Source organism: Sorex fumeus, unplaced genomic scaffold (genome assembly GCF_029834395.1).
Source record: "Sorex fumeus unplaced genomic scaffold, SorFum_2.1 ptg000264l, whole genome shotgun sequence".
In the NCBI taxonomy this organism is placed as follows: Eukaryota; Metazoa; Chordata; class Mammalia; order Eulipotyphla; family Soricidae; genus Sorex; species Sorex fumeus.
The window spans coordinates 4,460,531-4,473,842 of record NW_026606321.1 but is presented as its reverse complement, the minus strand read 5'-3'; the positions used below and the strand labels follow the sequence as shown (position 1 = coordinate 4,473,842).

Sequence of the window (13,312 nt, the reverse complement as noted above, 5' to 3'; positions counted from 1 at the left end):
AGCCCAACGTGATTGCACACACTCGCACACACTCAGTGGGGCGCTGCCCTTGGATGTTTGACTCAGGGCAGATGCACAGGGAAATGCTTCCTTTTTGCATTCTGGCTCCTACATGCCCCCACCCCTGCCTTTCCATATGAATCGACATTGGAAGTTCGATTGGCTTTCCAAGGTACATGAGAGGTGCTGAAGAAAACAACCCTGACATTTTGCTAGAAAGGTATGTGGAAAAGTTCTGCTTGTCCGTTTGATTTTAGAGTCAGGCTGTGTGTTAGCTGGGGCCATGTGGCCCTCCTCAAATGTATGTTATTAACATGGGGTATGTTCAGACAGCAGGAAAGAGTTGTAAGAGTCCTGTGTGTGCAACCAATAGCTCATTGATGCTAGTTTTGTCTAGACCAGGGGCAGAGCAACAGTAAGGAGAGAAGACACACTAGGAGATTCATCTGAACTAGAAAATGCAGAATGAGTGGGCACAAAGGTCACTGGAATAAAAACCTCAGTGGACCCACATTTCGAAGGGTCTCACTTCTCATCTTTTGCATTTGGGGGTTGAGATTATCCAGGGTCTTCCAACAACAGATGGACTATTTCTTTGGGGACATGATAGGACACCCTCTGAGATCTTAGAAACAAGGAAGATGGCTGTTGTTCAGAGAGGTTCTATAACCTTGAAATACTACCTGGATCAATTGCGAATGTGGGAAAGAATCTCAATGCAGACATCAGAAGCCACGTGATCTGTAAGCAAACACTGGAGTGCGAGCACAGACAAACGCTGCAGGGTGGACAAGAGAATTCACGTGATCTTATGTGAAATATTGGACTCACCTGGCTTGGCTGAGGATGTGTTCCTAGCACCAAAGGCGGTGGCAAACACTACCAGAGGAAGTCTCACCACCAACACTGTTCCCTTTGTCACACTACCCTACCATCATCACTTCCTCCATCATGCAGTACCGTCACCATCCTCACTACCATTGTGCCACACCACCAACTCTTCCCAACGATTGTCACTACATCACCGTGATAATAACAACTAACAGGTACACAGTTCTTGTTGGCTTAAGAGAAATATTTCCCTTGTAAACAGATGATTCAATAAAGACCTCAGTGTTCTCCTAGGCTTGCCACATGATGGATAGCGGAGCTCTGAATTGCATTTTTAAGTAAGTTAGAGCCGAGCTGTTTAAGCTTCTAAATAAGTTTGAAACATGGCATCTATCTCAATATTGGCGCTGTCAAGATCCCTGTCATTTCTAGCAAGATTAAGCATCTTGAAACAGATTAGATTTTATTTTTTACTGCTGTATGTATGTAGAGAAAGATCACGAACCACTGGAACTACTTGGACATGAATAGACTAATAGCTGGAAGTCGTCTCAGTGATTCTACTGGGAAGTTGACATCAAAGAGAAAAGTTGAACCTTAAGAATCATGCATAATTTTAGACACAGAAAGATTGCATTCATCTGGGGAACATAAAGTAACAAAATAGGAGACTAACACCCAAGAATGCCTGAGATTAGTACCAGGAATTTTGCTCCATGACTTGGAGGCCAGCCACACATGCTAGGGGAAAAGGGAGCTCAGATAGAGAAGGGAGCACCAAATAAAGGGTGTTGGGAGGATCCTCCCAGGATGGGAGAAGCATGCTGAAAGTAGACTATAGGCCAAACATGATTGCCACTCAATGCCTCCCTTGCAAACCAAAAGGAGAGAGAGAACAAAAGGGAATTCCCTGCCACAGAGGCAGGGTGGGATGGGGGGTTATGGGGGGTGGGAGGGATACTGGAACCCGTGGTGGTAGAAAATGGGCACTGGTGGAGGGATGGGTTCTTGATCATTGTATAACTGAAACCCAAGCACAAAAATCTGTAAATCTGTAACAAAAATTTGTAAGTCTACTTTCAGCATGCTTCTCCCATCCTGGGAGGATCTTCATGGTGTTTCACTAATAAAAAAAAAGAATCATGCATAATTTCTAATTATTCTTAGAATTATAACCTCAATTGATTAAGCCAGAGCTCCAGTGATGTGACTACTCAGGGCAATAATAACTGCCTACACAAAGCAAATGGGTCAGGTGAACTGGGTACTGCTACCACTCCATGACAATCAGTACCCATGGGATTCTTGGCTCAGTGTCTTGGCTCGAGGGGCTTAGCATGAGATTCGTAACTTTCTCTGCTCAAGCTTATGTACAACAGCAGCAACGTTTGTGGGTGTGTGGAAGAACCAATGCATGAGAAGAATCAGGTGTGTCCTCCACGATGTGTTTGCTCAGGAACTGCTGTAGGAGTGAGGAAGCGATGTGCCCTTGTAGGACCAGACACTGGGTGGGGTCCAAGAGCAGCTGTTAAATCTACTTTAGGCCATTCTGTGGAGTTACCGCACAGAGCACGGACAATGCTGCCTCTGGATTCAACACATTCACCACCAAGAACATTTACCTTCAATCGAAACCTGACTCTGGACATGATCTTCATAAATCATCCAATTTGTCTCTTTCAATAAAAGAGTTGCATGCTCCTGCAAGTCTTCTGCTAAGAGCATCTCAACTGTCTGTCTGGGATTGGAACCTGCTGTGCCACAAGGTGTGAACAACCTTACCTGGCTGTACTGAGTCCCAGATCTGCTTTCAGGAAGGCCCCACTTGCACTTCAGGAGGCCAGTATGGTGTAGACTCTGGATGACCTGGTAAGTGTCCTTTAGGCATTAGCGCCCCCATGACAATACCCCCAAGTCCTGCTGCTTACAGAAGCCAAACATAATAGACTGGGGAGGGTGTGTGTGTAGGAGGGTGGGGGAAAGAGCCTGGAGGGGGTGAGGAATAGCAGCCCCCAACCCAAGTGGAGCAGCAGGAAGTCAAGGGCCAGTTACCGCCAAGCTGATTATTGGCACACTGGACAGGCACCCACAGTGGCCGCTAAGAGTTCCCGCTGAGGAGAATGGAGGGGGGATGAGGGAGGAGGGGCTCAGAAGACCCAGGTCTCTTAGGAAAAGTTGGTCATGGTTCTTGTGCATTCTCTGCAGTTGGTCATGGATGCAGAGAAGTAAACGGGCATCTGCAGCGTGGATGCAGAGAAGTAAACGTCTCAAGAGTTAATTGCGGGGTTCCCTGGAGCGCCCTTCCTTTGCTCTCCCTGACCTTTCCTTCCCCCTTCCCTGCCTCTTTCCTTATTCTCTCTCCTTTGTGTGCTGCATTCACCTTCACCCTGGGTTTGCCAATCCAAAATGTCCACCCCATTTCTTGTTTGAGAAAACGTACAAGCTGGTCAAATGAGATGGACACAAGTTGGCAAAGGAAGATGGAGGAGATGCCGGATGAACATCGTTTAGCTGTTTTCAGAAATGAGAGAGAGAGAGGAGAGGGAGTGAGAGAGAAAGAGAGGGAGAGAAAGAAAGAGCTCATGTGAGAGAGAGAGAAGAGAGGGAGAGAGAGTACATGTGAGAGAGAGAGGGAAGAGAGAGGGGAGGGAGGGAGGGAGAGAGAGAGAGAGAGAGAAGGAAAGTGCCTGCCATAGAGCCATAGAGCCATAAAGGCAGGCTGGGGAAGAGGGGGAGCGGGAGGATCATTAAGGTAAAGGTAAAGGTAAAGGCCCTCCCGTTGATCATCGATTTGCTCGAGCGGGCCCAGTAACGTCTCCATTGGAGACTTTGTTGTTACTGTGTCTGGCATATCGAATACTCTCGGTAGCTTGCCGGGCTCTCCGAGAGGGGCGGAGGAATCGAACTCGGGTCGGCCATGTTGGCCGCTTGTAAGGCGAACGCCCTACCCGCTGTGCTATCGCTCCAGCCCCATTGGTGATGAGAAATGGACACTGGTGGTGGAGGCACAGATGTTGGATCACCGTTTGACTGAAACCTCATCATGAACATCTTTGTAACTGTGTATTCTCATGGTGACTCAATAAAAATTTTTTTAAAAAGGAGAAAGAGGCACAGCTTCTATGCCATCCCTCCTCTGCAATTCCTAGGAGCTGCCGCCCTCCAGTTTCCCAGAGACTGGCAGGGGGCTAAGTGGCCTGGCCTGTTGCCCGTACGGTGGAAGTCAGCTGGCCCGGCCTGGGCTCACCTGTCGCAGTGTCCTTCCTGGAAGTGTGCTCCCCCTTGGCTGTGTGGTAGGCGGCGTTGTTGCCAGTGGACTCATAGTCTGTTTTCCTTTCTTTGAGGCTGATCATTTCCCGAGGTGAGGCTGGGGCACTTGCTGCAGAAAGGAAACAAAAGGGATGATGTTCAGTGTGTCATTCCACAGCTGGAGTAGCTCTGCCCATGCTCGGCGAGGTCACAAGCACGCATATCAGTGTGTCTGCGTGGCCCTGGTCTTTGCCCAGGCCCTGACATTCCATTAGGATGGGACATGTAGGATACGTAGCAGGGCTAAAAGGCCACCTCAAGGTCTGTGGGGGCACCCAGGAAGGAGGGTTTCTGATTCTCCTCCTGGTAGACTCTGCATTACAAGCAAGAACGCACTGAAGCTGGAACACACTGAAGCCGGAAGCTTCTGTGGGGCTGGGAGGTTTGTTTCTGGCCAGCATGGCCCTTTCATTTCAGACTCTCCTCCCTGCACTGACAGAGAAGGGCGGGGAGATGTTTTACGGCACAAACTTTCCAGTGAGAGGAGCGCTCTCTGGGGACGTGCTCCACCATGCATCCTAGAAGCAGTTCTAGAAAGAGGCTCTGCAGGAGGACAAGGAGAGGCTGACTTTGAACGAAAGCCTTTAGTGGGTGTTTGGACACATGAGTGTGTACACATGCTCACCAGGAAGGATTCAAGCTTCCTTTCCCAAAGACAGATCAAAATAGTTCAGAGAACACAGACTTTGCAGGAAGCAGACATTATGGGATGACAGCCTCATAGTTTCAATTTCTTTTTGTTTTGGGGCCCCACCCAGCAGTGCTCCGGATTTACTCCTGGCTCTGTACTCAGGGATCACTTCTGATTTGGCTCAGGGAACCCTATGGGGTGCTGGGCCGGGACCCCATGTGCAAGGCCGGGACCCTTCAAGCTCTACTCTCTCTCAGGCCCTTTGATATTTTTCTTTCTCCAAAATTTGGCATTTTATAGTGGAAGGCAAAAAAGGGTGTCACAGTATCTTTAGGCTATTTAGAGAAGTCTGTTCAAAAGTTTAAGAGCTAAGCAATGTGATATCAGAAACAAACTTACATTGAAAGACTTAAGGTCATTGTTAATTGTCATAAAAAATTTATTGATGATTTTTTTTACTGGCTTAAAGGTAATCATAAACTGCTTTTTCAATGTGGGACAGAGAAGAAACCCGTGCCCACGTGTCATTCTGCAGGAATAAACGGCATGCACTCTCGGCCCTGTTCCACTCCCCCTCACTTCCCACTCCGGACAACCTATAAAGTGCAACTCCAATGACTTTTAGGAGGAGAAACATCCGTGGAAAAGCCACAGATGTTTTGCTTCCGCCTGTGTGTGTGTCCCTGACATGCATTTCATGCAGGTCCCTGACATGCAATTCATGCATTTCATGCGAGCATGCGAGAATATCTGTTAGATGGAACATTTGCTCCTGCCTGGGCAAAGAACCGGGCAGGCTGGGTGGTCCTGGGAGCTTACCTGAGCGGTTGTTGGGAGAGACGCGCACAGGGGAGATGGAGGGCGTGCGGGACGACGAGTAGGGTCTTTGCCGGTCCCTCTCGATGGTGGACGATGAGGCTACAAAGTGGTATTGGGACCATCCATCCTGCAGGAGACAGTGTGCGTTTGTGATGTGGGAGGCAGGACTAGCCCTTACTGGCCAGCACGGCCAAGCGCCACACAGGTGAGCTGGAGAAACACCATGTCCAGTGTGCAACAGGAGAGCATGAGCGTCTTCACAGAGGGCCACCTGCTCAGCTCCCTTCGGTTCCCCCGGGTGGGAAGGGCCAACTTTCCTCCCCAGATGTGGCCTCCGGGGTCTCTGTGCGAGCTGGTTTGGGCCAGAAGCTTTGATTTCCAGAAACAGGAAGTGTCGAAGGACCCTGAAGTTCTCTGCTTTTAGCCCACCTGCTCTGGATCTGAGCCTCTGCAATAAAGCACCCGGATGCCTTCCAAAAGTGCTCATGCTTTTGCTTTGTTTGGTTTGGGTTTGGGGCCGCATCTGGTAATGCTTAGGGCTTACCCTAGGCTCCGCACTCAGGAATCACTGAGTGGGGATCAGGGCGGTGAGGATCAGGGGGCCACACGGAGTGCTGGGGACTAAACCCAGGCCAGCTGTGAGCCATGCAAGCCCCCAACCCCGCTGTCCTGTGGCTTTCATAAACAACTGTTTCCCTAACACACGTCGGCCACAAGACATGTGCTTAGCAGCCAGCGCGGCCAGTGGCTACCAGATTTGACAGTGAGATCCTTTTTAGAAACAGTAAGAAAAATGTAATTCTTGCGGCACCAGGAATGGCCATCCCTGTAAGGCAAGTGAGGTGCAGCTGAGCCACATCTCGACCATAGGGGCTTATACTTTAGTTGCTGGGGCTGCTGTGACAGGCCACAGTGCGCACCAGCTCCAGTTCTTTGGCAGAAATCCCCCACCATATGAGACTGGCATAGTCTCTGCATGGCCCCGGGATGACAATTCCCCAATCCAATTCTGAGCAGATTCAGGTACTGCCTACGAACGACTTTTCCGCAAGCCTTTGACTATTTATGTGATCCACGCATACAGACTCTTTCATACAGGGAAGTTGTGGAAATCCATCAAGGGTGATTTTGTGAAAGTAACCTGAGCAGGGGGCTGGCGCCGTAGCACAGCGGGTAGGGCGTTTGCCTTGCATGCAGCAGACCCAGGTTCAATTCCCAGCATCCCATATGGTCCCCCGAGCACCGCCAGGAGTAATTCCTGAGTACAGAGCCAGGAGTAACCCTTATGCATCGCCGGGTATGACCCAAAAAGAAAAGAAAAGAAAGTAATCAGAAAAATGCAAATGGCCAACCATTCCACAGAGAGGGCCTGCAAGATGTCTCAGTATTACTTTCTCATCTTTTTTTCCTTTTTGGTTGGGAGAGGGGTTCCCCAAGTGCACCTAGAATATTGGTTCTAGGCCTCCCATCCCGGCAAGAACCCGAGTGGGGGACACTGCCCGGGCCCCAGAGTGCTGGGGGTACTGGGATGTCCCTGGTGGTGCTGGGCACCCCAGGACCATAGGTGATTGTCTTGAGGACCCTCAGGGCTGTAACCCCCAGGCTTGGGAACCATGTGGTGCCAGGAATGGAACCTGGCTCAGTGCCTGCCAGACATGTGTCCTCTGCACCGTATCGCTTACTGCTCCTTTTTAAAATTCTTAATTTAAGTTTGTGCCCCAGAGAAACTTGCCAAATAGTATGGCCAGCGTGACTAGGAGGAGCTCCCCGATTCCTGCCTTCCAGGGCACACCATTTGCAACTCTGTCAGCTTTTTATGATAATATTTAGGCTTTCAAGGGATTTATTTTTCTAAAAAGAATGTTTTGCTGACAAATAGATAAAGATGAGTAAAGAACAAATTTCACACTCTTTTCAAGATTTGTGAGTTCATTTTCTCCTCATTATTCCTGTCCGATTATCTAGGCACAATACAGATAAGATGAGGAACATGTGATTTTCAAGAGTTACTGTCCAAACCATTCTCATTTTAAAAACCTTAGTAATAACGAGAAAAGAAAGCAGGAATATAGGCTATAAGGGGACTGAGCTTGACTGCTGTTTGCATGTTTTTGGTGAGAAGGAGGGTGGAATTCAGAGCCTCACACACATAGGGCAGGTGCTCTACTTACAAAGACACATCCTTGGCCCTACCTAAGTTTTCCCTTTTATGCGCTTCTCAAATTAGATCACAAAAAAATTCTGGAATATGAGTTGCTGCATTTGGCTTCTAAGCATTTTTTCCCCCTTTGTCTTTTTGGGTCACACCTGGCAATGCTCAAGGGTTATTCCTGGCTCTGTACTCAGGAATCACTCCTGGCAGTGCTCGGGGGACCATATGGGATGCTGGGGACCAAACCCGGGTTTGCCATGTGCAAGGCAAATGCCTTCTCCGCTGTGCTACCACTCCAGCCCCTCTCAGTGTATTTTCTGCTGGAGGTTTCCAGTGCTGGTGGAGGCTTGTTGAAGCAAACACACTTGTCACTCTCAGCACAGAGGGCTAGGGAAGGTGTGAGGGCAGCAGGAAGTACCCACACTGTTTCAGAAACAGTGAATGTCTGGCACCCACCGAGAATTGGTTCCATGTCAAGGTTTTCTTTCCAGTACCCTGAGCTGGATAGTTTCATTATCCCCCTGTCACAGAGAAGGAGCCAGAGCTGCAGGCAGTTCATGGATCACACAAAATACTACTCTGATGTGGCAGATTAGCAGTGACAGATCAGAGGATGGAGGCAGCCGGGTGGGAAGAGCTGGGGGTTGCTATTTCGTGAAGGATGGTGGGCTAAGTGCTCTGAGAAGAGTCCAGTGTGCAGTGGGGACAAGTGGGGAAGACAAGGCATTAGATGCTAATGACACAGGTTGGGTTTTCCTGAGTTAACGGCAGAGTCGGTCCTAGGGGAGCACAGGTGGGAGCATCAAGAAACCCTCCACAGAAGGGGGGCAAGCAAGGTGGGAGGTTGAAGGCAAGAAACCCTCTGAGTGTCAAGGACAGATGAGGGAGCACCATTCCCATGGAAACCAGGGCATCAGTTTAGCAGCTGCAGGCGACCCTGCTTTGGGACCCTGGTTTGGGTGGGAGCTGGAGGGGAGTAGTGGGGAGATCTAGGATCTGCACTGGGGCTCTTGCGAATGGCTCTGGTGATGGCAGATGAGAGAGCCTCGGGCTTTACTCTGATGGCTCCTGGTGAGTGATGGGCACCAGCGATTCCATTTATTGAGACAAGAATATCAGGGGAGGAGATCAGCACAGCTGTGTGAGACAAACTGGGTTTGAGATGCCTATGAAACACAGAAGAGAATCGAGTAGAATCAGAATCTGCAAATCAAAGTTTTGGGAATGTTAGGGCTAGAGATCACAGTTTCGAGTTCAGCATAGACATACTTGTGGGGAACGTGGAGAGCAGAACAACACCCTGTGTACGGATGCAGACGGCAATGCCCATGGGGCTGAACCTTCAGACACTTAAGTGTTTGGAGGAATGAAATAGGAACATGATGTATGGAGAAGGAACAAAATAGGAATAGGAATTATGGAATAGGAACAGAATAGGAATGTATGGAATAGGAATGGAATATGGAATAGGAATCTATGCAAGGAGGACAGAAATAACAGGGCAGGGAGGAGAAGGAGAGTACAAGGGCCAGCAGGTTAGTAAATATGTCATTTACATAGGCACAGAAGGAAATGAGAGTCAAAGAAGGGAAGATGGTGAGCCTCTGGCAGGGGGTTATTAAGGGCAGCTTAGAAGTGGGGTGAGAAGAGGTGGGCTTAGAGATATTTTAGTCTCTCATGTGAGAAAGGAGGAGAAAAGACCAGCAATGCACGAAAGCAAGAAAAATGGCAGGGGGAAGTTTGTAAGCAGGGGGATCCAGAGTTTGAGTGATAGCACAGCAAGGGCTGGGGGTGGGGGTGGGCGCTAGCTATTCTGGGTTCAATCCCCAGTTCCCCAGAAGGACCCCTGAGCACAGAGGCAGGAACTAGCCCTGAACACAGCTGGGTGTGGCCCCAAGAAAAATATAAGCAAAATATAAAATAAAGTAAAATACAAAGATGGAGGATCCATTGAGGTAATGAGAGATGAAGAAAATGCAGCGGGAGCCCTCTGTAGGGGGGAGGAGAGTGTGGTTGAAGTTGGGGTGACAGAAAAAAATTGTGTGTGCCCCTTAAATTCTCTAGAGGGCGGTGGCAGCTGTCTCCCAAAGGCATCTGCAGGATAGGATAGATTGCAAATGTTTGCCATTTCCCATTCATTGAAAACTACTGAAATTCTACCCTTTTCCTTCTGGGGAGCTACTGCTGTGCTGATGGCAAAAACTTTAATTTTGAGCAAAGGCAAGGAAATCATCTGATTGTGCCTCACCCGCTATTTAAAAGATTCACTCTGAGGTTCAAGTGGAGGCCCAGGAAATCACTCTAATCAAAAGCTTGTCTTCTTTGGCCATGGATCAGTAACACTTTTACGCTTGCCGTTAAAGGCAAGAAAGGCACCTCCCCCGTTAGAATAGTAGCCCGAGTTTGATACGTTCACAGAGATGAGACGATGCTAGACAGAGAAGAGCCTAGACTCTAATAAGACACGAAGGGTGACTCAGCACTTTCCTCGAGCAGGTGATGGGGTGATGGGAGATATGCTTTGCTCAGCAAGTCAAATTTCATAATGTTTAGATTACACTGGGACCGTGTAAGTACATGTAAGTATTTACAGCTCTTGAAATAGCAGGAAAGTGGCTGCAAAAATAAAACTGCTTATGAAGGAAGGAAATCAGAAGGATGCACCAAAAAAAAAAAAAAATACAACCCTTTTAATCCTTCCCAGTGCTGAGGCTGCAGGAGCATGACCCAAAGGGCATTTGTGAAAACTGCTCCGGGTAATGGAAGGTACTTAAGGATGAGGCAGGTTGTGTTCCAGACTCTGGAGATGTACCGAGTCAGGCAGCTCTGCACACGGCCCACAGCTCCATGCGAGAGGGCAAAGATGGTGCAGGGAGGTGGGAGAGAGGAAAAGGCTTAGAGCAAGAGGGCAGGGGGAGGCAGAGCAGAGGTCCAGTGAAAAATCCCCATTAATGAATTTTCCACCGTCCTAGGCTGGAGTCTTTGGAGAAAGGTGCTGACAAGGAGATCAGTTTCCGGTCCCAACTCCAGTCCTAGTTTCCCTCTCACTCCAGAAAGGCGCTGATGACACAATGACGAACTTCAAACGGGCCACACCCCTCGTACTTTGAATTCTGACATTGTGTATGTCTGCACACTCAGATGTTAGAGGTCACATGAGGCGCATTGACACACCTTGCAGGTACGCTGAGGAGCTCACTGTCTGACTGACGCTCAATCTCATGGCCCTCCCCAAACACCTTTGTATGAAACTTTGAGTCCTTTCATTAAAAATACATTTTGCTATCTAAAAAAGAGAGGAATGGAAAGTGATTGCTTAACTCACAGTCCTTTGCTCCAGGAAGCCATGCCCACACCTGAGATTTAACCAGCTTGTGATCAATTTATTACTCACATACTGCCCAGCACAATTCACCAAAGCTCAGGAATAGTGAACGGAAGAACATACAGGTGGGGCGGATGTATTCTTGTCTTCTCCACCACTTCTGCCTCTTTGATCACTACGTTTCCTTAGTACTTTGACTCTCCGTAGGTCAGAGGTCTCCCTCTTCCCTCCCCACTCTCCCTCACCCTTGGATTCTCCTCTACTGGGTGCTTAAACATATTTCACATCATTTCACATCAGCCCCTCGGCTTCGGGGTTAGATAAGGCGACTCTGGGAATAAAAACAGAATGAAGACCAGCCCCAGTAATGAGGAAAGGGCCGTTAATCCTTAAAAGCGGAGATAAGGAGCTATTTCCTGGTTGTCTTCCCTCCATCAGAATGACCCAGAAGCGCGCCCTTCAGCTCCGGACCAGCCTGGCTGTCAAAAATGTGATATGATATCTGCACCTCAAATTGGTTTTTATTTTTAACACATTAAACTTAAAACTGCAGATTGTTAAATTGTCCCCAGCATCTAGAGATAGAAATCCAAAGGAGAAGAGTTCAAAGTCATTGAAGTTTAAATTGCCACCAGGAATAATCTGATTTCCTTTACTTTTTTATTTTACTGTCCTCTCACCAGTTCAACCTTCCGTGTTAAAGTTCCCCATGTGTTTCTTCAGGAAACAAATCATTCCCTGGAGCTACAATCATCTACATCGGCTCTGCCCATGGGCCGGGGTCTCTAGGTAATGCTCTTTTTCATGGTCTTGCAATCATTTGAGTTTCATAGCTTGTTCACCAGGTGGGAAGTCATATAACCCTGCCCAATCTCCTCGTAAGGGTTCCAAGATCTTTGAAATCCAAACAATCTATTTCATTTGGACAGTGATGGAACTGAGAATTTTCCTACATGCAAAAAGCCCTTTGCCTCTGAATTAAACATACCCTTGGTGATGAATAGTTGACCATCCAATCAACACCTCCAAGACCAACGCTGACAGAGCTAAGATTCAAGGACACCAGATACCTGTGACATATGAGCTCAGGACTCTGTGCTCTGGAAACTGCAGAACCCCAGGGGTCAGCATCTGCAAGCATTAGATCTGTGTGCCATGCTTGTGCCCCGAGCATATGCCACTTGTATGCCCCCTCTTGAGATATGTACTAGGGCTTTCTCTGTCTTTGAAGAATCCCGTGTTCTCTCTTGAGCATGTAACTCTTTTTCTCTCCCTCCTTCCCTCTTCTCAAAGACCTCTAATAAAATCTGTTTGTACTCAATATGCCAAAAACAGTAACAACAAGTCTCACAACGGAGATGTTACTGGTGCCTGCTCGAGCAAATTGATGAACAATGGGACGGCAGTGCTACAGTGCTACTTAAAAAAAAAAAACCAAAAACTAAAACACCTGTATGCCAAGGAGGAGCTAGAGTTGGTGGTCTGGGCTGCATTCTAAAGAGAGTGACACCAGAAGGCGGGTCCTTCCTACCCAGTTTTTGTTACTACAGGTTGGGGGAACTTCCTGTAAGTTGTAAAAAAGGTAGTGGTGTCAGGTACCCGAAAGCCAGACCTAGAGCCAGATTGCAGCCTTGACAGGCTGCAGTCAATATTAAGTTTTGACTAGACCTAAGTTTCTGTTTCCCAGAAACTGAACTTGCAATTTCTGGTACGGAACTGCTAGATCATCTGACTGGTCATGAGGGGTAACTATGTCCATTTTTTTGAACAATTAGAAATTGACTGTTATCAAATGATGACTAATCCCTGACAACTGTTGCTTGATCACTACTATCATAGTGCTTGCTCAACCTTGGAACCTATATAAACTGCTGACACTTGGAGGTGGGGGTCCCTACAAGAGACCACTTTGTGGGTGAGATCGTTGACCTCAGTTAACTGGAGTAAACTCCTTTGCACTTGCATTAGTGTCTCTCTGACTGTGTCCGTTCACAACATGAACTGAAAACTTGGGTACAACAGGGGGAAATGCACAGCCTGTCCATCAGCCACGTGACGTCATAGTCAGCCTCCTCTGCCCTCAGCATGTCCAGAGTCCCATCTCTGGAAGCTACTTTGCATGGCCCCAGGGGTAGGCCCATTACAGGCGGCTGCTCAGCTTCTTCTGAGAGGGTGAGTATCACCGACTGCCAGCCTGGAGAAAGAACCCAACCCCAAACTGTGCTGAATGTGTACAGCTTTCACT

General features: G+C 48.2%; 1 protein-coding gene across 8 annotated transcripts in view; it reads right to left on the bottom strand.

Moving 5' to 3' along the window:
* Positions 1-13,312, bottom strand: part of CTNND2 (catenin delta 2) — a 958,285-nt gene that overhangs the window by 7,759 nt on the left and 937,214 nt on the right. For all 8 annotated transcript variants that reach the window (XM_056109040.1, XM_056109043.1, XM_056109042.1 and 5 more), the window contains 2 exons: positions 5,591-5,717; positions 4,079-4,210 (listed from right to left, as the gene is read on the bottom strand). In XM_056109040.1, coding sequence (XP_055965015.1) covers positions 4,079-4,210; positions 5,591-5,717 — 259 coding nt within the window. The remainder of the gene's footprint in view (positions 1-4,078; positions 4,211-5,590; positions 5,718-13,312) is intronic.